Here is a 24,460-nt window from a genome sequence, read left to right as displayed (position 1 = left end):
CGGGGGGGGGTGTGCAGGCCGGTGTGGCTTCTAAACTGGGGCTCTGATTGGCTGCATGACTCATGCATGAGACAGTCCTGATGTTGCCTCCCCGAGGTAGGGTGGCCTCCACACCTGCCCACAGCACCCCCTGGTGCCTAATGATGGCAGCTGGCACGACCGTGGGAGACCCCAGATCCTGTGTGCAAGGAGCTTACAGTGTCCTGTTTCCACGTCAGGGCCACACAGCCGTGCGGGAGGCCAGAGCAGGGGCTGAGGGACATTCTCACCATCAATTGGATTTTACTCTTTATTACAATGTTACCAAAACCACACGGTGTTGTTCGTGACCCGAATTTTTTTATTTTTACTTTCTGAAATGGAACCATTGTACATTGTACAAACCATATCTACTGATGGAATAAATAAGTGAAAAATTATACTGCTGTACAACACGCCGAAAAAAAAAAATCGTAAGAGAAAACAACAACAACAAAAAATCAGGTAACGTGAAAAAAAGGTCTTTATACCTCTAACCAGGTCCTTGGGGGTAATGAATGTGCCAAGCCACGACGCCGGTGGAAATGGGAGGTCACCACCCGCAGCGTCAGCCGACTGCCTTCCAGGGTAAGGGTGTAAGTGCCAGCACTTTGTGGAATGTGTAGCCACAGCTTCCCCAGCTTCTGGGGGATCGGGTTTGCCCTGGGAGCCCTTTAGGCCATGGGGCCTGGTGTCCGCGGAAGGCATTCGCTTAGGGCCCCGTCCTGGCTGGGCCAGCTGCCAAGGTGGGAGAGGGCGTGGCACGGGGTGGGCAGGGGGACAGCGGCTCCGGGGAGCGGGCTGCTGGGAAGGAAGCACATCTGGATTTTGCAGTCTCCTCTGGACCAGCGTCAAATGCGGGGCTTCGCTGGCACGTCGCCTGGCACGGCCGTGGCCGCGGTGGGGCCAGGTGGCTCCCAGGCCGCCGGCCCACCCCTACCTTCAGGCACTTCAGAGAAAAACGAATGACCGCCTCGGTGTCGTGGACGGCGTCCTCATTCCCCACCGTGTGGACTCGCCTGGCCTGTCCGCGGGGCCGGCAGGGGGCGCAGGGGACCCTGGCTGATGGACATGCGTGTGCAAGAGTGTGCGTGACTCTCCTTCAGCTGTCTTGGTCATCACCTCTCGGTTCCCCAAAAAAAGAGCAGGAAATAAACATCCCGATTCGTCTTTCATCAAAATGGAGTTTTGCTGCAAAGGAAAAGGTGATTCAAACCCTTCAGGATCTGGAGGTAAAGCCGCCTGGAGTGCTGAGAGGTAACGGGGAGAAGGAGCAGCCGTTCTGCGTACTGCGGAGCACTGACCGCCCGAGGGCGGGAAACTGATAAGATTTTTTTGATTTTTTTTTTTAAGACAGAAACCTTTCGGCCACCACCGCTCACTTCAACATTGAGATCTCCAGAGTTCGCGTGTTTGTTTCCCCTGATCTCAGGAGACGTTTTTGCATGAGGTATTTGAGATTCAGGAACATTTTGCTTCTTCTTGAAGAGCAGGAAATGGATGGGCTCCCTTACAAAAAAAAACGCAAGTAAGAGCCCCACCCTCAGAAACTCTTAGAAAGTGGAATCTGGCAGATACTTCCCACGGTGGTCAGGAGAGCGATCCCCACGGCAAAGGTGGTACCTGAATATGCACCAGTTAGCAAAATAAAACAAAACAGAAAACAACCAACAAAACCTCGCAACCCTTCCCCCCCCCCCCCGCCCCCCACCACCACACACAGCTCAAAGGGAGTTGGAACTCCAGTGCAGGAAAGAAAGCTTGGGAACAGGGCTGGGGGCTGAGGAGTCCATAGAGGAACGAAGAGCAACCAGGCCTCAGAACCAAGCACTCGGGCAGCTGGTCCAAGGGGGCAGCTTCATTTTAGTGAGAAGCAGCTGCCCCAGGCGGGCAGGGATGGAGGCAGGGATTCGATCGCCCCTTCTTGGAGGGCAAAGCTTTCCAGCTCCTTGGTGCCTCCCTTCTGGCCTTCAAGGCTGAACCATCAAGGCCCGCTCCTTGGGGGGACCGACCGCAGGGTACCCTGGGAATAAGACAGGATCCGTCTGTTGGCTCGGTGGTGTCAGGAACATTATGCAGAAGCAAGCGGGTTTCCTGGATTGCAATCTTGACCCCCTTCCCCCGGGTGGGGCTTAGAGGGCCTGGGGGAGGCAGAGGGCAGCAGATTACTGTGGATTTGAAATCCTTTGAGAGCACCAGCTACTCCTGCCACCTGCTCCCGGCCTCCACGGCCTTTCTGTCACCTCGAGACGATCCTGCAGTCAGCCACAGAAGCCACCCCGTCTTCGGAGGCGTGGGAGGAGGCGGTATGGTGGGGGCAGAGGGTGGAAGTGCCAGAATGATCTAGGAGCTCTGTGTGTCCATTTGGGCCACGTGGAAACGCCAGGTTCAGATGTCCCGAGGAAGTGAGCGTATCGGGTGGCCAGAGCTCGGGGACAGTGCCCTGACACCTGAGACTCCTCGGACCAGACCGTGGAGGCTGGGCAGGTGGCCGAAGGTCCTACTCCTCTGCAGCCCCGGGCTCTCCCCATCCCTGCCTGCTCTGTTCCCACTGAAGTCCCGGTACAGGGAGGAGTGTGACATGAGGGCCGGCTGGCCGGGGTAGTGGCAGCCTCAACAAAGCCGAGAGGGCGCTTTGCAAAGGGAGATGCAAAACAACGGGGGAAACATGCCGGAGGTCACCTCAAGGGCACAAGGCACACGAAAAGAAAGCGGGAGGAGTCGGTGGGACAGTGGAAAGCCCCGAAACGTGAATTCCTGATGGGCGCCACCCTCAGATAGCTTATGTCGTTAGAGAGAGAAGTGGGGCGAAAAACAATACAGCAGCAACGCAAATGTAATCTTGGCTTCAGAGACAGTGTCTGACACTCCTGAGCTGTCGACCCACCTCCATAAGGACAGTCACTTCAAGATTCGAGGGTTTTGCTTCACAGCAGAAAGTTCTTCAGTGTCTGAGAAGTCACGCTGTTCTGGGTTCTCTTGGATTTGCACTTGGTAAACTTGGGAAAGTCAGTCGTTCTAACCCGAGGGCTCGCTCGGGGAAGTCGTAGAAGTAAGCCTGCTGATGGATCTCCCGGGAAACTCGGACCGGAGCCTGAGCCCCGAACGTCTACATCTCTTCGGAGTTTTGTTGCGACGTCTCCAGTTTCATCTTTTTAGAGGGCGGCCCTCCTTCCAAATCCTTAGGGGAAGAGGAAGGAAAGAGAACAGCAGGTTAACAGGCCAGGAGATCTGTTCAGGGCAGCCGGGAGGTTCAAGGTCAGCCCAGGAAGTAACTGAGGACAGGACCCGATGGCCGGTGAGCATGGATTTCGGGAGGTTCACACACCTGCAGGGAACCTCAAACCCAAACTCCTCCTGGGTCTCCCGAACCGCGAGTCGCCTTGGTTCTGGTCCTGCTTGTCCGGGTCACACTGACCTCCCTCTGCACCCTCCCCCGGTGCCCCTAAGGTCCCCCTCAGTCCACCCCTCCCGGAGCAGGTGTCCCCCCATTATCCGTCCTCCAACCTGTGAGTAACCGCCAGGGTGATTCTGAAGTTCACGTCTCCAAGCTCCGCGCCTAGACCAGCCTGGCCATGCTAACAATTGCTCCTTGGGGCCCAGCACGGGTGCCCGGCCCAGGCGAGCGCTCGGCAGTGGTTAAGTGTGCCCGGGTATGTTGCCATGGGGAGAGAGAGGGTCTGTGGTTGTCACCAAATTCCCAAGAGTCCGTGACTCAAAAACAGGTTCAACGGTTGCTCTCCCACCTCCTGCCTTGACGGTCCCACTCCATCTCCAACCTCACCTGTCACTTGAGATCAACTTTTTTTTTAAAAATGGAATTTATTGGGGTGACACTGGTTAATAAAATTATATAGGGTTCAGGGGTACAATTCTGTAAGACATCATCTGTATATTGCATTTGTGTTCACCACCTGAGACCAGATTTTTTTTGGTTTGTTTTTTTTTTAATTTCAAACAGGAAGGGAGAGGGAGAGAAACTTCAACGACGACAGAGAATCATTGATCGGCTGCCTCCTGCATGCCTCCTACTGGGGATCGAACCTGCAACCCAGGCATGTGCCCTGACCAGGAATGGAACCATGACCTCCTGGTTCAGAGGTTAACACTCAACCAGTGAGCCACACGGGCCGGGCACCAACTCTTGACGTCGCCCATCCCCTACCTGTTGGGGGTGCTGACATCTTCCTGGGATAAAGGGGGATGATGCCCGGGAGTCCCCCCTTTCTCTCCACACTCCCACACCCAGCCCAACAGCAAGTCCCATCAACTCTATCGCCAAAGACCCTTGAGCCCGCCCGCCTCTCCCTCTGCCTAGCGCCCTGTCCACACCTGAGCTGCCACCAGCTCTCGCCCGAATGACAGCTTCCCTACACAGCCTTCGACACAGCCTAGGAGCTCCTCTCAAAACAGAAATCAGCCCAGCCCATGAGGCCCAGTGGCTGAGCGTCGACCTTAGGAACCAGAGGTTCCGGTCCCATTCCCGGTCAGGCTCCATCCCCAGGATGGGGCGTTCAGGAGGTAGCCGACCAGTGATTCTCTCACCATTGATGTTGCTATCGCTCTCTCCCTTCCTCTCTGAAATCAACAAAACTACATTGAAAAGAATAAAAATAAAACAGTAACGGCTAAACTTCCAGATCAAGCTGTTTGCTTCACTGCCAAGCTTCCTCCGTCCTGCTCGCAAGCCTGGCAGCCCTGCGGGCGAGGATGCGTGTCCGTGTGGGCACGAAAACGGTGGAGGGGGCCCCAGTTCAGGACTGGGCCCCTGGGGATGGGAGTGGGGGTGACAGGAAAGACCCCTGTACTGTTCAGACATCGGGGGAGTAGGGGTCAGGCCCCAGCACTCGATGCTCCCCACCAACCCCCCGAGTGTGAGTCTGTATTTCAAACTGACCTTCCCTCCACTGAGTTCAAGAGGTCAGCAGGCCCCGGCGGACACTGTGGTTTCACAAACTATACAAGAGGCTTTGAAGGTGACTTTTCATCAGTGAGCTCATGCAGCCTGAGACCCTGTGACCTGCTTTTCTCAGTTCACATGGTGAGGATATTTCTTCATTCTTCCTCTGTACCTGGGTCAATCGTGCCCGCCCGCCACCCCCACCCTGCCTTTTTAATTTTTTTTAAATCTTCACCCGAGGATATTTTTCCATTGGTTTTTAGGGCCCGGGCCGGGGAGGAGCCTGCAACCAAGGTACATGCCCTTGACCGGAATCGAATCTGGGACCCTTCAGCCCTCAGGCTTCAGAGAGAAGAAGGAAGAGGGAGAGAGAGAAACATCAATGATGAATCATTGATCGGCTGCCCCTGCACGCCCTCGACTGGGGATCCAGCCCACGACCCAGGCATGTACGCCAAGTGGAATCGAACCCTGAGCTCCTGGTTCATGGGTCGATGCTTAAACACCAAGCCATGCTGGCTGGCCTCAACTGTGCCCTTTTTATTTTTACTTATTTTTTTAAAATATATTTTTATTGATTTCAGAGAGGAAGGGAGAGGGGGAGAGAGACAGAAACATCAATGATGAGAAAGAATCATTGATTGGCTGCCTCCTGTACACCCCCTATTGGGGATCGAGCCCGCAACCCAGGCATGTGCCCTTGACCGGAATTGAACCCGGGACCCTCCAGTCCACAGAGAGAGGCTCTATCCACTGAGCCAAACTGGCTAGGGTGGTGCCCTTTTTAACAACTGTATGCCAGACTGTTTTATACACGACCCTAGATTTATTTAAATTGATCCCTTTAGACCAGGGGTCCTCAAACTTTTTAAACAGGGGGCCAGTTCACTGTCCCTCAGACCGTTGGAGGGCCGGACTATAGTTAAAAAAAAAACAACTATGAACAAATTCCTATGCACACTGCACATATCTTATTTTGAAGTGAAAAAACAAAACGGGAACAAAGACAATATTTGTATTTGCATGTGGCCCGCGGGCCGTAGTTTGAGGACCCCTGCTTTAGATGAACTTCCTGCCACTGCAAACATCTTCCATCCACACTCCCTCTAGGCCTCTGGGCGTTTGGAGGGTGTCCTATAGCACGAAGGGGGGGTGCAGACCCAAGGGTGCGTAGATGCTCGAGTCTGAGAGGAGCGTCCCCTGGGAAGGCCTGGTTCAAGGCTGCACACCATGCAGACCAGGTCCTGCCCTTTCCCTCGTTTCTGCGGCTACGCGTCAGTTCATCCCCAGGTGCCGGAAACGATTCAGCACCGTGGCAACGGTTTTATCCGTTGACGCTGGGATACCACTGAGTCCCCCTTCTTTTAAATGAGCACAGAGGGTTGACAGTGAGAGGCATCACGGTCGCCGAGGCAACACGGAGGCATCTTCTGTGTCCAGCTCCACTGTGTGTTACCCACGTTCTCTCATCTCATCAAACCCCAGCCCCAAGGCAGCTCTGCGACCCCATTTTGGCAGCTGGAGACACTGAAGCTGACGTCTGTGTGAGCTGACAGCGCTGGGACTCGCACCCGGGACATTTGCTCCTATCCCCCCGGGCCACCTGCTTCTGCACCGATTCAGACCAGGTTCTGACCAACCGTGATGACCCAGAGAGGAGTCTGGGCATGGGGGGCATGCTCAGTTGCAAAATATTTTCAAAGATTATTTTATCCAGCGCTGAGGATTCTGAAGACTCATCTCCCCAGCGCTAAAGGCAGGTGACTGGATCACTGAGAGCAGGCACTGCTTTTGTGGAAACAAAGTGAGGAAGCTGAGGACCCTTCCTCTTCCTACCCCTGCCCGTGTCTCGCCCTTCACCGGCAGCCCCCGCTCCCAGGGCCGGACACAGCGGGGCGCTCACGAAGGCACGAAAGTTCCGATCGTCCAACAAGAAAGGCAAAACAAAATAACAAAACACCTTTCAATGCACCCCCGGCACCCTAACGGGCACCCGGCCGACCTGGCAGCCCCTCTGAGGCCTGGCTCGGGGTACCTGAGAGATGGAGGGCGTCTCTGCCGCTAGAGCCGCTTCTCCAGATGGCGGCCGCTCGGCTTTCTCTGAGCTGTTCACGGCGTTTTCCACGGAAGACTGCGAGTTCTGCTCGTCAGAAGCATCTGAGGGTAAAGCAAGACGGCAGAAGCTGTTTTCAGACACGTGACTTGCGGGGCCAGATGGAACAATTACTAAAAATACCTGGGAACGGGGTAGTTTGGTGGCTCGGCGGTCTGTCAGGGCTACCGTACGCTGGGCGGGTTGGGGAGACTCTGGCTTATTTTTTAGAGATGCTTTAAGCATCCAGGCCACGTGCTGGCCCTGTGACCTCCAACCCTTTCCTGCACACCCATTACCTGCCCAATGTCCCTAGAGGGCACCTAAAAACAAAAAACAAAAAACAAAAAAAACAGCTACAGGCTGTGCCGCATGCAGCCGGCGCCCTCTGCTGGCCACAGCGCGCTCCAACCACCACGGCTGCGGACTCCTCCCTCTTCCCAGCACAGAGCCCGCATTCTCCACTGGGGAGCAGACGCAGAGGGGACTGCCCCTGGTAAACATTTCTCTTAATAATATGGGTATTTTTTTTCTGATCGTCAGAGCCATGACTGAGCTTTGCAAGAAGCAGAAAATACAGGAAAAAAAACCCCTAGTTGAAATCGCCAATGATTTCACACCACCCACAGCCACCAGCACCCCAGCAACATTTTAGAGGACCTAGTCCCATTTTCCCAGATGTTTCCCCCTGCACGCACATGATGCTCCTCTCTCCCCGAATGGGGCTCACACAGCATTGTGGGAGATTTGCCATGTAAAAATTCTCTAAGTACAAGAGCATACAAGATGGCTGCATGGCATTCTGTCACCAATTGCTTATTTCATGAATCCTGTTTCGCCCGTTATTTGGGCTCTTTCTTATGCGTTAGTCTCCCTGCTCCCCAACCACGTCCCTTTAGCAGAAGGAAGGTGCAGGACATAGCAGGTTGTGGTGCGGCTTTGGAGGAGGAGGTGCCTGCTCTGCCTGAAGCTTATTTGGGGCATAAAGCAGGAGAGCTCACGAGAGGGGGGAGGGGGTACACAGCACCAACATTCCCCCCCCCCACGCCCCCCAGTCCCACTCTGCTGGCTCTCAGGGTCCCAGTAACATGTCATCTGGCTTTTTAAAAGTACACTAAAAGAGCCCGGCAGGTGTGCCTCAGTGGTTGAGCATCAACCTATGAACCAGGAGGTCACAGCTCAATTCCTGGTCAGGGCACATGCCGGGGGCTCGGGCTCAATCCCCAGAAGGGGGCATGCAGGAGGCAGCTGATCAATGACTCTCTATCATCATTGTTCTTTCTCTCTCTCTCCCTCTCCCTTCCTCTCTGAAATCAATAAAAATATATATTTAAAAGAAAAAAATCCACACTCATGTCATATTTTATTTCATAACTAGAGGCCCAGTGCACAAATTCGTGAAGCTGGGGTGGGGGGAGGGGGGTCTGGCCAGCCCAGCCCCAATCAGCGGATTGGGGCGGGCCTGTCGGGAGGAGAAAGCGGTCAGGGCTGGGCTGGCTGGGGGGAGGGGTCGCAGGTGGTTGGCCGCCCAGCCCCACCCCCTATTGGGGTGGGGGGTGATCAGGGGTGGGGTTGGCTGGGGGGTGGGGCTGTGGGCCGATTGGGGTGGTGGGGGCTCATCGGGGGTGGGGCCAGCTGGGGGGAGGGGCTGCAAGAGGTGGGCCGGTTGGCCTTACCCCCAGATGGATCTGGCCGGTTCGCTGGCCACAAGTGGGCGTCACAGCGACCTGCGTTCTGGTTGTTATGGTGTTGCAGTCGCTGGCTTTTTATACATATAGGTAGATATGTGTTTGCTTTGGCAAACATTTTCCCTTGTAACTGTCCTCCTCCTCTCCGACCACAGTCCCGCCCTACCCTGTGGAATGCGCTCTGTGAGTGGAGCAGGGAGTGGGGAGCGGGGCCCAGACGTAGGCGTAGAAACCAGGCAGGAGGCTGGGGCCTGGAGGCACGCTGACCCTGGCCTGGCCTGAGCGCTCAGTGTGGGAACGGGCCTTGGAGCTCGGGCGCGTTCACGGGTCGGCACAGCGGCCTGATTCTCTCAGCGGAACGGGACTGGAACTCACCCAGGGGGAATTATTTTCCTGGGGCCTAAATTTAGTCCAGGGAGCTTGAACATTATGTCATTCCCTGAACTCACTCAGCAGTAAACAAGTTCAAAGCAAGGTCGACAGCTGGCGACCAACCGGCTTTGTCCCACAGGCGGCGTGCACCCACCTGGGGAGGCTGTGTGTGGGGGGAGCTCTGGCAGCCCTTGGCAGTGGGCAGGTGGGCCTGGCCCGCTGTGAGGGTCCCGCCTGAACCACGCTGGGCACCTGGGCAGGACCAGGGGCCGGGGTGGCTGGAAGGGGACCCTGGTGGGGTTCCCACCTGGACCTGGAGAGCTTGTGTCGGCGGAGAGTACGGGGGTGAGGATGGCAGTTATGAAAGGAGGTCTTAAACCTGGGATCGGATTCCTGCAATGGGCCCTTTAAAGGGAGATGCAGGCCCTGGCCAGGCAGCTCAGTTGGTTAGAGAAAGCAGGACGGGGAAGCAGCCAGGACGTGGCCCACACCTGGTCCTGCACAGCCTCGCCCTAGTGTCCCCCCCACCCCCACCCCTGCCCTCCCAATGGCTCACCAGGCCCTTCCTAGCGCCAGGCTCGGCCGAGCATTCTGCTCTCTCGCTTACTTTCCTGTAGTGACCCGACAAGAGAGGCAACTTTTATTTGTCTCGTCTCATAAACAAGGAAACAGGAAGGCGTGTAGGAGTGGACACGGTCAGCCCAAGGCCACACAGCTGGCAAGCGCCGGCCCAGATGTGACCAGCTCGTCCTGTGTTCACGCTCCCTGGCTCGTGACCGTGCGGCGGACTGTGGGGGGGACTCGCCGCCCAGCACCCAGCGAGGAGCGGCTGCACCGCAGGGGCCCGGGAAAGATCAAATTTTAAAAAGTACGGTTTTGCCAAAACCGGTTTGGCTCAGAGGATAGAGCGTCGGTCTGCGGACTGAAAGGTCCCAGGTTCGATTCTGGTCAAGGGCATGTACCTTGGTTGCAGGCACATCCCCAGCAGGAGATGTGCAGGAGGCAGCTGATCGATGTTTCTCTCTCATCGATGTTTCTAACTCTCTATCTCTCTCCCTTCCTCTCTGTAAAAAAATCAATAAAATATATTAAAAAAAAAAAAGTACGGTTTCTATTGAGTGGGTATGGCTTTCATTCATATCATCGTAAAGTCAACTCATTTGTAAATCAGGGCCCGTCTATATGTGAACATTTTCATTTAAAGGGGGTCCAGACACCTCAACATAAACAAACACAGACCCATGTAAACACACTTACACGTCCTCCACAGGCGTTAAGACCACTTCTTAACGCCTCCTCCACTCCCCCCTGGTGCAGCGCCACCCTCTCTCACCTGGATGATGGCAGCAACCCTGCCCCCCCCACCCCCCCACCCCCCCCCCGCCAAGTTCACAGCAATCAAAGTCAAAGTGATCCTTCAGATCTCGGCACGCAAGCTCCCAATGGCTCCCAGTGCACTCGGCATGAAAGTCAGGGTCTTCTAAGTGGCATTCTGAACCCTGCACACGCCAGGCCCCGCCTCCTCTGGGGTCTCACTGTCTGAGCCCCTCGCCCCGCCCACTCTCCTCCAGCCACACCGAGCAAGCTCCTGCCTCAGGACCTTTGCACGGGTTCCCTCTGCTCACAGTGCTCGCCCAGTTATCCCAGGCGGCTTCCTCCCTCGCCTAATTTGCTGGGTGAGGCTTCCCCGGACCACTGATTTAAAATCACAATATCCCCCATAAAGGGGCCAGACTCCCCATGCCCCTTTCTTAGTTTATCATTCTCCAGAACACTTACTTTCCAGATGCTAGATTGTGTGATTTTTAAATTGCCCCCCAAGAACAGGAGCCCCAGGCATCACCCTTCTTCCAGGACCGGTGCACGGCAGGGCCTCCTTAAAGGCCTGTCATCGCCCTGGCTGGTTTGGCTCCGTGGCTAGAGCATCGGCCTGTGGACTGAAGGGTGCTGGGTTCAGTTCTGGTCAAGGGCACATGCCTGGGTCGCAGGCTTAACCCCCTGTGGGGGGCGTGCAGGAGGCAGCCAATCAATGATTCCCTCATTATCAATGTTTCTATTTCTCTCTCCCTCTCCCTTCCTCTCTGAAATCAATAAAAATATATTAAAGAAGCAAAAAAAAGACCTGCCATCGCCTGCCTGGACAGAAGGCTGGACCGTCCGGATGGGGAGAGGGCCTGAGGGCACGTACCTTCGGCCCCAGGGAGCTCCTTGCCTTCAGCCTGGGCCTCGTCGGCCTTGGTGTTGGTGCCTTCGCAGGGCACAGAGGGGTTGGGCTCCGGCGCGGGGCTGGAGTTGCTGCTGTTCTCCTGTTTGATGGGGGAGGCGTCCGCTATGGAGCTCTGGTTGCTGTTGTCATCTGGGTGGGGGAACAGAAGCACAGGTGAACTCCCGCAGCTGCTGGGGATGGCGGGTGGGGGGCTCAGCTTCCTCATGCCTCACTGCCCACAGGACGCTGTCCCAGGCAGGGGGACACTCGCCCCTCCGGAACCCCCGAGCTGGCACACCCAGTGCCCTCCCCCACGGGCTCCGGAGCTGGCACACCCAGTGCCCGCCCCCCCTCCACGGGCTCCGAGAGCCCTGTGTTTGGAGGCAGCCAGCCACAGAGGCCTGGCACATTTTAAGTCTCTGGGGGCGTCTGAGGCCTGGTCCTGGGTGAGGAGACCAGACATCGTGTGTGCTTGCCTCGGAAGTAACACGGAGGCCGAAGCGCAGTGCATGGGGCGGCGCTGCCGAAACGTTTCATCCGGTCTGATCGCGCCTCTAACCGACTCCCACTTGATCCGAAACAAAAGGGAGAGAAAAGCTACCCCACAAAGTGGGATATTCCACAGGACAGCCGGCCAGGCTCTGCTAGTCAATACCATGAAGGGGGAGAAGGATCAGGGAAGATTATTGTAGATGAAAAAGAAATTTAAGCGCTCTAACAGCTAAACATGATGTGAGAACATTATTTAAATCCTGTGTTGAACGTGCCAGTTGGTAAGAGACGTTGGGGGATGACTGGGGAATTTGAATACAGCCTTAAGTCTAAAAGACATTAAGGAATTATTCTTAATTTTGTTAGGGTTGATAATCGTACACCGGGCACACAGCATACCAATGTCATTCATTAGTGACGCGTGCTCAAATGTTCAGGTACAGACTTAAGTATCACAATGAAGGGAAATTTACTTTTAAAATGCTCTAGCCCTGGCCAGTGTGGCTCAGTTGGCTGGGTGCAGTCCTGTGCACCAGGAGGTCGCTGGTTCGATTCACAGTCAGGGCATATGTCCAGGTTGCAGGCTCGATCCCCATGTTGGCGGGGGGTGGGGGTGGGGGTGGGGGCGGGGGGGAGAAGGGGGCGTGATAGAGGTAGGTGATTGATGGTTCTCTCTCTCCCCCTTCCTCTCTCTCTAAAATCAATTTAAAAATTAAAAAAAGAAATGCTCTAGCACAAGCTACATACCATTTTCAGAATTTCCTAAACTTTACTCTCAAGAGCTGTGCATTTTTGATATGCACATTGCATTTCAATCAGAAAAACGTTAACACATTTTTAACAACAGAAGAGGCAGAAATGTCATGTATCATTGGAAATCTAGGTGGTAGGTATATGGGGATGATTAGCAGTACTACCCTCTCCATTCTTCTCTCTTATGAAATTTTTCACAATAAAAAGAAAAGCATAACCAATGGACATAAGACACTGGGGGGTAGGGGAGGCCAGGGGATTGTCAAGGGCGGGAAAAAAAGGAGACATATGTAATACTTTAAGCAATAAAACAATTTTTTAAAAAAAAACAAGAAAAGGAAAGAAAGTTAATTGGGCGATGACATTGGTGGTTGTGCTGGTGGCAGACCTGGGGGTCCCGGGGCACATACACCCTTGCTTTGGATCCCCTTTCATGGGCACAGAGAGTCACCTTAAACTGCAGCTTTTCAAGCAGTGATTTCAAAAACACGACCACAATCGTACGCTGCTTTTCTGGGCCGTGCCGCACACCTGGGACCAAGGCCATTTTTGTAAAAATGCGAGAGGGGAGATCCATTCGCCCAGGGCACCGACGACATGTCGGGCAGGAGGGGACCCCAGGGGGAGCCCTGGGGACGTTCTGTCTTGATCTGGGCCAGCTCCATGGGCGAGTGCAGTTTGTGAGCGTTCCACGGAGCCACAGGCTTGGGATGTGTGTCCCTCCTCTCGGATAAAAAAGGAGCCCTAACCGGTTTGGCTCAGCGGATAGAGTGTCGGCCTGCGGACTCAAGGGTCCCAGGTTCGATTCCAGTCAAGGGCATGTACCTTGGTTGCGGGCACATCCCCAGTTGGGGGTGTGCAGGAGGCAGCTGATCGATGTTTCTCTCTCATCAATGTTTCCAACTCTCTATCCCTCTCCCTTCCTCTCTGTAAAAAATCAATAAAATATATATTTTTTAAAAAAATAAAAATAAATAAAAAGGTAAAAGGAGACATAAACGCCAGCGACGCCAAGACCACGGCAGACTGGCTAACGCGCGTCTCCCGCCTGGAAATGCTCGGTGGGACGCTGGTGACAAGCTTTGAAATAAGACAGCGAAGGAAGGAAGGCTGTCGACGTGGATTTACACGAAGCCAGAAACCCAGGTTGGAGCTTCCCAGTAGCCAAAGCGAAACAGGAAATACAACACAGCCATCTGTGCAGTAAGCCAGGCCTCGGAGGCAAAAAGAACACCTCCTGTGAGATTGCTGTCACTGGGTGAGAAGAAGGTCTTGACTTGATGTTCCTGGGCTTGCGGGGCTTGGAAAAGGAGTTCCTTCTCCTCCACTGAGCCTTTTCCTTGGCACCGAGGCCCAGGCCTGCCCGGCCCTCCTACCCCTTTGCCTGGAATGTGAACGAACCTGCTGGTGAAACAAAATACGGCTGAGCTGCTTGGGCCCAGGGGCCTGGCAGGAGCGGGCGGGCGGCGGGGGGCTCACCGTGCATGTCCATCATCCCCGGGGAGGAGCTGTTCTCCGGCGTGGTCACCTCCGAGCCACACTTGTCGTCTTTGCCCTTTTTCTTGTTCTTGTTTTTCTGGAGGAGGAAACGGAGCAGAAACGGAGTCACCAGGTCGCGTGTGTGCGGGCAGGAGCGAGACCTGGAGGGTGCCATGACTGACTCCCCTTGGAGCCCCCAGGTCCCTGGAGGGCTCTCCTTGGCCTGCACTTGAACATGTCCCGTTAGGGGCCTCCCCTGCTTTGGAATCAGAGCCCTGCAGCGGGGGGTTTCTGGGGCTGGGATAAACACCCCCAGTGTCTGTGGGGCCAGCACCAACAGGCACGCAAACACCCTGGCTGGCGGGGGTCTCCTCCTCCTTCAGGGGGAGCGTCTGGGGGCCAGGCCATGGTTACCCGCCCAGGGCAGGTACAGCGATGCCAGGGGAGCCATGGGAAAACACAGATCTCACACACTCCCACTGTGGCCAGGCTCCAGGGCGGCCTCTCTCGGGCACCACAGAGGGAGACGAGGGGAGGAGGGCCGGGGGAGGGGGTGCTTTTGCGTGGGGTTCCACTTTTAAACCCGGAATGGAACAGTGTCGGAAGCGCCGTGTCCATCGGTAAGAGGCTCGTTAAATAAATGACCGTGCGTTCGTTCAGTGTAATGTGATGCAACAATTACAGAGCCAGGCGGCTCTTCATTTAATAACGGGAAACGATCTACGAAAATGCCAACACTGAACACATTTCAGTGTCTCCAGGACGTTTTTATATAAGAGGTGCGGGGTGGACTGCTGCCATTAACGGTGAAGGACAGAACAAGGAAGTGAGCTGAGTGGGGTGGGGTCGTGCGCAGGGAAGGGAAACAATTTATAAAAAGACACACAGGAAAGCCCTGGCCAGGGAGCTCGGTTGGTTGGAGTGTCGGCCCACACACCGAAAGCTGACAGGCTCGATTCCCGGTCAGGGCACACGCCGAGGTTGTGAGTTCGATCCCCAGTGGGGGTGTGTACGGGAGGCAACCAACTGGTGTTTCTCTCTCCCTCCCTTCCTCTTTCTCTAAAATAATAATAAATCAATAAAAACCCCACACACATGTCCTCGGGTAAGGATTTAAAAAAAAAAGATACACAGACACCCCAGGACCTGGGCATTACTGCTTCGCTGCAGGAATGCGGGAACTAAGGCCCAGTGAGGTGGGGTCCCCTGTCCAACATCACGGGTCCGTCGGGGGTGCTCTGTGCCCAGCTGGAGCCGCCCCGTCCTCCCGACAGCCCGGATGTTGTGTTTTCTCCTTGATCGCGATCCATTTGGCACTTCCCTGATGTCTGTTCCGTGCTGTTCTATAATTATCTCCCCCCCCCCCCCCGCGAGATTATAAATTCCTTGAGAGCAGGGACCACGTCTTCTCAAAGGCAACGGTGTTTATACAACACCTGACGGTGCGCAAGGCACAGGCGACGGCAGAGCCAGGGCTGCCTCTGAGGAGCCTGGTCACACGGCGTCTCCCTCCGGAGTGGTCTAGGTCTCGGGACCGCTGGGGAAGGCAGCTCTGGTGGCTCCTCGAACCCAGACCAGACAGAACCAGAAGTGACAAGCACCCATGTTCTCAGTCCAGCGCCCCTCCCCCCAGGAGACTCAAGGCTGGTAACCAAAGACAGGGGCTTTCAACCAGCCTTTCTGACCCCCTCTAAACCTGCCAATCACGCTCCTGTCACCTCCAGGAGCAAATGAAACCAGGCGGCTCCGTGTGAGCCACCTTCCTGGAGGTGGGGCCAATCACAAGAACGGGAAAGGCACTCCAGGCAGGAGGAACAGCCCCTGCAAAGGCCTGGAGGTGGGACCATTCAGGATTTTGACTGGGAACTAGAGTAGCTGACCTGGGGTCTTTGGGAGTCCCTGGTCTCAGAGCCTCTAAGCTGAAAAACTGCCCGGAGGGGCTGTCATCATCCCTCCCTCCCTAAGATCAAGCACAGCCGCTGGGGCTCCCCCTGGTGGGCAGAGTCACCACCCCTCCTGGAGCAAAACTCGGGGGTGAGAACAAAAGGGTCTCCAGGAGTGGAGAGAGCATGGACCCCGGAGTCAAGACGGACGTGACCCTTGCTGTGTGACTCTGGGGAAATGGCCTCCCCTCTCTGAGCCTGTGTCCTCACTGGCACAGAGAAGACAGAGATGAACTCCACAGACTCAGCATGAGAAATAAACGAGGCAATACCCGGCCTACAGTCGGGTGCTACAATGACGGGGAGCACCCGCCTGTCTGTGGGTACCCCTACGGCAGCCCCCTCATCATGGTGGCCGGGTCCCTGGGGAAGGGGCACTTCTGCACGGAGGTACCGTGGGGCTCTCTGCCCAAGAGGTGACATGAGGGGGTATTCAGAGGACGGGCCCCTCATACTCACATCATCAACCTTTGGCTCCGTCACAGGGACCCACTTGTAGATTCGCAGGGATGTGTCACCCACGGTCACCCACTTCTTCTCCCTGCGGAGGAGGAGGAAGAGCCTGTTACCGGGGGCTCTGGGGCAGGGCCCTGCTCCCCCCCTTGTGGGGCCCTGACCGCACTCCCTCGGGGCAGCTGTGATGCGCTGGCCGCTCGGGGTTAAGGGGACAAGCGCGAGGTCATACAGATGTGGCTTGTATCCCATCTCGGCTGCTCACTGGGTCCCTGGGCAGGACCCTCCCCGATCTGAGCCTCAGCGTCTCCATCTGCTAGACCCCGTCTGGCTGTCAGGCTCTCCAGGCTGCGTGAGGGCTACCTCAGACCGTGTGTGTTCAAGGCTTCGATGCCTGGAAGGAAGTGCTTGGCAAGGCTGGGAGGCGGGAGAGCGGCTGCCATGAGGATGACTCCCCTGGACGAGGGGAACTGGGCCCCAGGTCCCTCCAGCTCCCCCCGCCCCCCCCCAGAGCCAGCAAGCCGGGCCAGCCGAGCCCCTCTGGGCCGCAGGGAGGGCTTCAGGCCAGCCAGGTGTTTCCTCCTGGGGGTGGGGTCTGAGGTCGGGGGCGGCGGGGGGGGGGGGGGGAGGAGCAGGGGCACACAGCTGGACTAACCACCCTCGCTCTGCCCTCTGGAGCAGCAGAGGGGGCAGGAGAGCAGGGGCAAACCCCAAGGGCAGGCCCCAAGCGCCGATACTGAGGGTTGTAACAGGGAAGCCCAGCCTGGACCGTGGGCAGCAGCTGGTTGGAGAGATGCCCCGAGCCTCCCGCTGCTCCGTCCTGAGCCTGGCAGGCGCTTCGGGGCCTTGTCTCCGAAGGCCCCCGTCTGCACAGCTGCGCCTACCCCTGCCCCTGCCCGGCCGCATCCTAAACTCCTGGGGGACAGTGTCCAGGGCCCCTGCTGCCAGAGGCGGGCGTATGAGTGAAGAGGAGAAAATCGCCAGCCACTAGGGGGAAGAGGGGTCGCCGGTCTTCACAAAAGATAGTAACGACCCCCCTCTCCTCCCCAGCACTCTGCTCCAAGCCATTGTCATTCTTAAATTATTGTTCCACCTTGACCCCCTGCAGTCCATAAGCCAGGTCGTATCCCTTCCTGTCCCAAACCCTGGGAATCACCTGCCCGAGGGAGAGCTGGGATTCGAACCCGGGCAGTTCTGGCCCCAAGGTCCACGCCCCTGGCACCATCTCGGGAGAAGTGGGAGGCTGGGGCCAGATGCACACCTGGAACAGGTGGCGTAGTTGCCAGGACCCTCAGCAATTCCGGTGACAAGGTTCTGCCAGAACCGAGTACTGTGCATGGGTGGGCACCTCTGTCCGTGGGCTGTCTAGCACCTTCTCCAACCTCCCTGCCCAGGTCTGTCTTGGGCCTTCCCCTCCATGTGGGGTTGGGGGACCTCACGTCACAGCCACCAGGCGCCCCCTTCACCACAGGGGGTTCTGGGTGCCTGAGCAACTCAAAACCACCTCCCCCAAACCACAGACACCTCTGCCCCCCACACTGTGGTGCGCGGGCCCCGCCGTTACCTCTGGAGGGAGCGAGGGACCGTTTTACTATCAGACGAGTGACCTTTCTGGTATGTTTTCTGTGCTAAGCACGGGACACGCTTGCTCTACTCCTCCCATAACCTTGTGTGGCAAGAACGGTCACCTTCCCCGGGTGGCGGGTAAAGAAATGGAGGCATTCTCCCCAGAGCCGGTACTCACGCCTCCCTGGGGGCAGGATGGACCCTCCTCCGTCTGAGTCTTCCCCCCCCCTCCATCCTGAATAGTCAGAAGGTGCCAGGAAGGGACAGGGGCGTTCCAAGAAACAGTCTCAGTGACAAAGCAACAATCACAATAGCCATTGTGTGCCCAGGCCTCGTGCCAAGCCTTTTGTTTACATGCCCTCTCTCCCAGACATCGCCGGCAGGCCTATGAGAGGGGGACTACTATCACCCCACTTTATAGACGGGGAGACGGGCGGTCCGGAGCGGAGATACCACTAGTTCATAGTCACGTAGCCAGTCAATGGCAGAACCGGGACTGGACACAGGCTGTGACCCCAGAGGCCACCTTCCGCGCTTCTGTCTCCCGTGAAAAATGAAGAATCCATTCCACAGAGCACATCAGCAACAGATGCCGGGCAGAAGTGCCAACTGCTGGTACCTGTGCACATGACCAAAGGCGCTCACCGCTCACAAGCCCTCAACTGGCTGCCTGGGCCTGGGCTCCAGTAGGACAGCAAATCCACAGTTTGATCGTGTTAAAAACAATAACGAAAAACACACAGCCGGTGTGGCTCAATGGCTGAGCACTGACCTATGGACCAGGAGGTCATGGTTTGATACCCAGTCAGGGCACATCCCGGGGTTACAGGCTCCCTTCCCAGTAGGGGGCGTGCAAGAGGCAGCTGATCAACGATTCTCTCATGGTTGATGTTTCTCTCTCTCCCCCACTCCTTTTTCTCTCAAGTCACTAGAAAAAAAAATTTTTTTTTTTAAAGGAATTGACTTGTAACACACAAGACACCTTTCAGATCTGGCCCCAGGAAAAGCCAGCCAACAGCCATGACCACCCTGGACCAGACCTGGGTTTGCCGGCCACACAACAGTGGAGATGAATCTTGGCAATGGCAGGTGCTTCTCAGAGAGGTCACAGGCCCTCCAGGTGATGAGCTCAACACAACCAGGTTGTCCCGATGCCCCAGCTGGCGAGCTGTGGCCCGAGTCCCCAGGTCCCTGTGCTCCCGCTACATTTCTAGGAGTGGACTCTGAGGGGCTACGGGACACAGGGTAGAGAGTTAAGGCCCGACCTCAGGCCTGCCATTCGGCCAGCGGCCAGCCAGGCAGAGATGGGGACCGGAGCTCAGGGGTGAGTCACTGAGCGAGGACCAGGGACGACGAGCAGGGACCTCACGGACATGTCGCGTGAGCTCCGAGGACTCATCAAGCGGGTGGCTGGACAGCGCCGTGGGAAACACACCACATGGGCGCAGAGGAGCAGCGTAGCTCCCACTGCCGCCCCCAAACCCATCACCCCGGGCACACGGCCCCACCCCAATGAGGGTTCGAAGCTGTAGTCATTACCTGACATCTCAGGTGGCAAATGAGTGGCCGACAGGCCGTTCTGTCCGGCCTGCACAGTGCTTTTAAAAATGTGAATCAGTTTGCCAAACTTTACAAAAAAGCAAAAGAAAAAAGTCAGACAACATAGAAATCCAGACTCCTGGCTACTCTCAAAAACATGATCTGATCACAAGGGGCCCACACACCCTCCTCCCCAGGGTCTGAGGCCCCCTCAGATCCCCCAGCTCTCCCCACCTGTAGACACCGGGCCTACCCCAACCTTGCCATGAAGCCGCCCCTGGGCGCACCGAACCCTCGTGCCTTGATGGCCCCCGGTAACCACATGCTTAAGGATCTGTCTTCCACCTCAGACTTGGGCTCCTGGGTTTAAAGACTAAGTGAGGTCCTAGCTATAGAAGCAGAGCCCCTCTTCAGCACGGGCTCCTATATAAACTACAAGTACCCACCCAGAATCTCCGGCCAAGGCCAATTTCCAATGTTCTCCCAGGTCCAGTTCCAAGGGCAAGACTACCTTGGGGTCACTTGGCTCCCTCAGCAAGAGCTCTAAAACCCTCACTTTGTGTTCATTTCCCAGGGCTGGTCCTCGATGCCTCGGGAGGCCTGGCTGACAGCTGCCCTTACCTTCACTGGGCCTGCCCTGTGTCTGGCAGGAGGGCACCCTCCCGGGTTCCGAGGTGAGGCCCTAGGCTCCCCATCCCACCCCCCTCAGGGACAATGGGAAATCCTTGGGAACAGGCCTGTCTCTGTCGACCACAAGACACTGAGGGACCCTCAGACCAAAGGCCCAGGGGGTCCCCAGCCTAAGCCTACCTCTTAGCCCAAGCCTTTGCCTCCTGCTCTTCTCCACCACACCAGGCCTCCTCACCTGGCCGAGTTTCCGGAAAGGGCCCCCCCACATACACACATTGTCCTTCCCTCAGCCTTCTCTGGCTGCCTCACACTCTACCCGCCTGTCCTGCTGGGGCACCAGGCAGGAAGGAGAGGCTGAACAGCTCCGGACAGGCTGGTCACGGCTGGTGGCTGGCTTTTGGGGGGACAGGGGTGGGGGCAGGGGAGGGCTGGCAGAGGGGCCTGGGTGGGGTCCCTGGGGCTGGGGAGAAACTCCACCCTAGGCTTCCACGCTGACTGGCATGCCAGACGTGACCACCTTTATCCTCTGGGTAAAATACAGGCTGCTGAACCGCATTTGAATTTCAGATAAACAATGAATAATCGTTTTCGTATAAGTATGGCCCAAAAGAGTGCACGGGACATACTTACGATGCAGAGAAATATTTTAAAAAGTTATTTTTGTTGTTTACCTGAAAGTCAAATTTAACTCAGTGTCCATGAATTTATTTGCTAAATCTGGCAACCCAGCCTCCCAGCCAGCAGTGACTGCACGGTAGGTGGCCACGCAGTTAATAAACAACCCAAAGGCTGCAGGACGGAGGGACAGGAAGGCCCATCCTAAAGGCAGTGTGAAGGTGAGATTTGGCTTCTCCAGGCAGGGGAAACCCAGGACATAAGGCAAAGTTTTGTATGTTGTTTTTTTGTTTGTTTGTTTTTGCTTAGAAGGGGCAGGAAAAAAAAGAAAGAAAAAAATCAGCAAAATGTAAGTTTCTGTGGAGCCCACCTTACCATAAAGACAACATTTATAATGGCGGCTCCTGTGTACAGGGAGGAGTGCTGGTAGAAACATGATCTTATTTTTTTTGGGGGGGGGGGTAGGGGGAGGAGGGGGACAGGACCCCAAAGCCATGGTTAGAGAAGTTACCTGGTTTATCTAAGGTCAAACAGGAAGTGAACTGGCTGCCGGGCCCTGGGGTCCCAAAGCCTGAGGTCTTTAGAGGACATGACAAGTTGTTTCCCAAAAGGAGGGAGGAGATCCGTTCTCCTCCCCTCCCCCCAAACACAGGCCTGGCCCTCAGTGGGGCCCGCGGGGTGGAAAACCCCATCCTTCCATCTGCCCTCCCTGCAGAGCAGCTGGGAGGCGGCCGGGCAGGAGCAGCTGTCTGGGTGCAAGGCCTCTGCCTCGCTGGGAACCTGGGGCGGAGGCCCCACCACGCCTCCTGGGGCAGGGACTGTGGGGTCGCTTGCCCCCAGCCCCTTGCTCAGCTCCAGGCCCAGACACCCGTCTTCTTTGACCAGGAGCTCAGGGGACCACTCCAGCCTTCCCTCTGGGAATCCCACCAGAGAAGGGGCCGTGGGCTTGCTCTCCTGTGTGTGTTTTGGCCTGCAGCTGTTTCTGCCATGTTTAAATGGCTCCAGTCGGCCTGGGGGGGTGCCGGGCGCACTAGGGGAGCTCCCACGGCTCGGAGGACTTGGATCTCAACTTTGGAAAGCCTCCCCTTCTCACGGTTCTGAAAATTCTTTGTCCCACTGGAGCCAAACCCAGCCCTCCGCCGGGCATCCGGCCATCTGCAGACAGCCCTTTCCATAGGAGGCCCGCGAGCACGTGGACTTTATTGATTTTCCTCTTGCCTTTTTTGTTGGGGTTGACTCGGAAAGGACAGCTAACTTGCGACCCGGCGAGACTGGATCCTCGCCCCCTGTGGTTTTTAGAGACCGAGGCGTTACTTAAGAAATGACACCCCTAAACATAAACACAGCTCGCCAAGGGGGGTGGGGGAGTGGGTGGGGGTGGGGCGACCAATTCTCATCCTTTAAATAAAGGGTCCGGACCAGCCCGCCGGCGCTGACACGTGAGAGCATCGCGGCCGCTCCTCTCCCTCCCTGACCCTGGTGGAGCCGTGGGAAAAAAAAATAATGAAGTTGAAATCCGGGAGCTGCGAGTTTTCAACAAGTCCGCCTCGACCCGGCGATCTGGGCGCCCCAGGCCCGGCCCGAGGGCCGGTTCCGAGTCAGACCCCGCAGACGCCGAACAAGCGTTCAGTCTGTTCAATACAACGAGGCTCAGCAGGACACTCTCTCGCGAGCCGCGGAAACACGCGCGGCCAACCCCGGTCCCCGGTCCCCGCGCTCGGAGAACAAAACAACGGCTCCCTCCGCAAAACAAACACGAGCTGCTGGTTTGGGGGAGGCAGGCGCGGCCCAGGACCGGTTTCTGGCAAAAAAACACACACACACCACATTCGCTCGCCCAAGCCCCGCGCCTGGGTGCCGAGCGGAGAGGGTGTAGGGGTGCCCCGCGCTCCGGGCCCCGCGGCGCCCCCTCCTCGCGCTCGCCCCCATCTTGCTTCCCCGCCAAGAGCCCTCGCTCCAGGCAGCCCAAAGCGCTAAATTTAAACGGCTCGCGCTCTGCAAACTCCGCAGACTCGAGGGCGCCGGGCCTGGGAGGCGGGGAGCGGGCGAGCGAGCGAGCCAGCCGGAGAGGGAGCGAGGGAGGGAGGCCCGGCGCGGGCAAGGGCGCGGGGGCCGGCGCTGCGCCGCCCGGGGCGCGCGGGGAGGAGACGGAGACGGCGGCGGCCCGCTCGGCGCTGCACAATGGAGCTCGCGCTCTCCCCTCCGCCGCCGGCATCGCGGCCCCGGCGCGCGGGAAGCCGCTTTCATGTGACTCGCACAAAACGAAATGGCTTCTGGGGCCGGCCCCGAGCTCCCCTCCGGGGAGCCGAGCGCCGCGGCGGGGACTGCCCGCTGCTCGGCCGCCGGCCCGGGGAGCCCCCGCCTCCGGGCTGCCGCCGCCGCCACCGCCGCGCCAGGTGGGCGACCGGCGCGAGCGCACCTGGGCAGCGGCCGCGGCCCCCGCCTCGCGCAGGTGACCCGGCTCGCGCGCCGCCCGCCCCCTCCCAGTCCCGGGCCGCGGGCGGTCGGGGCGCTGCGCCCGCCGGCTTTTTGTATGTGGTCGGGGGTCGCGCGGCCGCGGCGCCGAGCGGCGCCTCCGCTTACCATTTGCGCACTTTCTCGATAGCCGCCATGACCCTCTTGATATCATCTTTGGCCCGACTCCTGGTCTCGGCTCGAACTGACCTGCCCGACATGGTTCTGGCGGGGAGAGAGAGGCTGCGAGCGCGCCGCCCGGTCCTGCTCGCGCTCCGCGGCGGCCACACTCGCGCCCGCCCGCCCGCCGCTCACTCACTCTCACACACACACACTCTCTCTCACACACTCACGCACACTCACACTCACACACTCACACTCACTCACTCACACACACACACATACACACACACATATATACATACACACACAACACACACACAAAGCCGGGGCCACCGCGCGCCCGGGCCCAGTGCGCAAGCGCCGGGCGGCAGCTGCACCGAGCAGGGGGAGCAGCGCCGCCGCGGCCGCCAGCAGTGCGGCCTCCGGGCGCCGCCGTCGCCGGGCCGCCAGCCTCCCACCCACTCCGGGGAGGCGGCGAGGGGCGCCCGGCGACCCGACGGGGGTGGGGGCGGGAGCGCGGACACTCACCCCGAGGCCGCGGGTTCCCCGGGGGAGGGCGGGCCAGCCGCGGAGGGGGCGCGTTCCTTGGGAGCCAGCCTGGCGGCCCGTCCGCCGCCCGGGGTTTGCGGGTTTGCGGCAGCGGGTGCAATAACGCAAGTTTCCTGCGGGGCTCTCGACTTCGCGGAGTTGCAGGCAGCGATCGGAGTTGCAGGCAGCGGTCGGGGACGCGAGGTGATCCTGGAAAGAGTGGAGAAACGCTCTGCCCCGCGTAAACACGCGCGCTAGGACGTCGCTTCCCTTTCCTGCGTCCTTTTGGAAAACTGGGGTCAGAGGAAAGGTGCCTGGGGCGGGGCAGACACTCGCCCCTGCTTATTCAACGGCTTCCAGCTGGGAAAGTTCAATGACGATCCGCATTTTGGAGGGCGCTTGAGCTTGTTTCTTCCCCGTCCTGCCCCAGGGTAGTTCTGGGGAGGAATCTGCAGTTACCAGGACAACCCAGGTGCCACATCTTTGTTCAGGTGCAGCTAAACCGATTTGACCAGAGATAATTCACGCCCAGATGGATGCTGGGGAAAGTGGGAGTGACCCTGCCAGCAAGCTCGGGGTCTTGGAGATAAAACTATTCCAGTACCTGGG

At 57.6% G+C, this 24,460-nt stretch overlaps 1 protein-coding gene across 5 annotated transcripts; it reads right to left on the bottom strand.

Annotated features, from left to right (window-relative positions):
- Positions 1-324: 324 nt before the first annotated feature.
- BCL7A (BAF chromatin remodeling complex subunit BCL7A) lies at positions 325-23,788 on the bottom strand. 5 transcript variants are annotated; one of them, XR_013997258.1, is made up of 7 exons: positions 23,330-23,785; positions 16,403-16,484; positions 14,001-14,097; positions 11,259-11,426; positions 6,954-7,075; positions 2,906-3,199; positions 326-1,209 (listed from the first exon to the last, which is right to left on the bottom strand). XR_013997258.1 is itself a non-coding variant. In XM_081114219.1 (6 exons), the coding sequence occupies exons 1-6, from the start codon at positions 23,419-23,421 to the stop codon at positions 3,128-3,130; spliced, it is 633 nt and encodes a 210-aa protein (XP_080970345.1). In that variant the 5' UTR covers positions 23,422-23,788; the 3' UTR covers positions 325-3,127. The 5 variants fall into 5 exon arrangements, 2 of the variants coding, with proteins under 2 accessions (XP_080970345.1, XP_080970344.1); XR_013997259.1 differs by having other exon boundaries at positions 486-1,527; positions 13,923-14,097; XR_013997260.1 differs by lacking the exon at positions 326-1,209 and adding an exon at positions 1,369-1,641.
- Positions 23,789-24,460: the final 672 nt, after the last annotated feature.

Source organism: Myotis nattereri (genome assembly GCF_964212035.1).
Source record: "Myotis nattereri genome assembly, chromosome: 19".
NCBI lineage: Eukaryota > Metazoa > Chordata > Mammalia > Chiroptera > Vespertilionidae > Myotis > Myotis nattereri.
The sequence above is the reverse complement of the archived record's forward strand: the minus strand, read 5'-3'. Positions and strand labels throughout refer to the sequence as shown.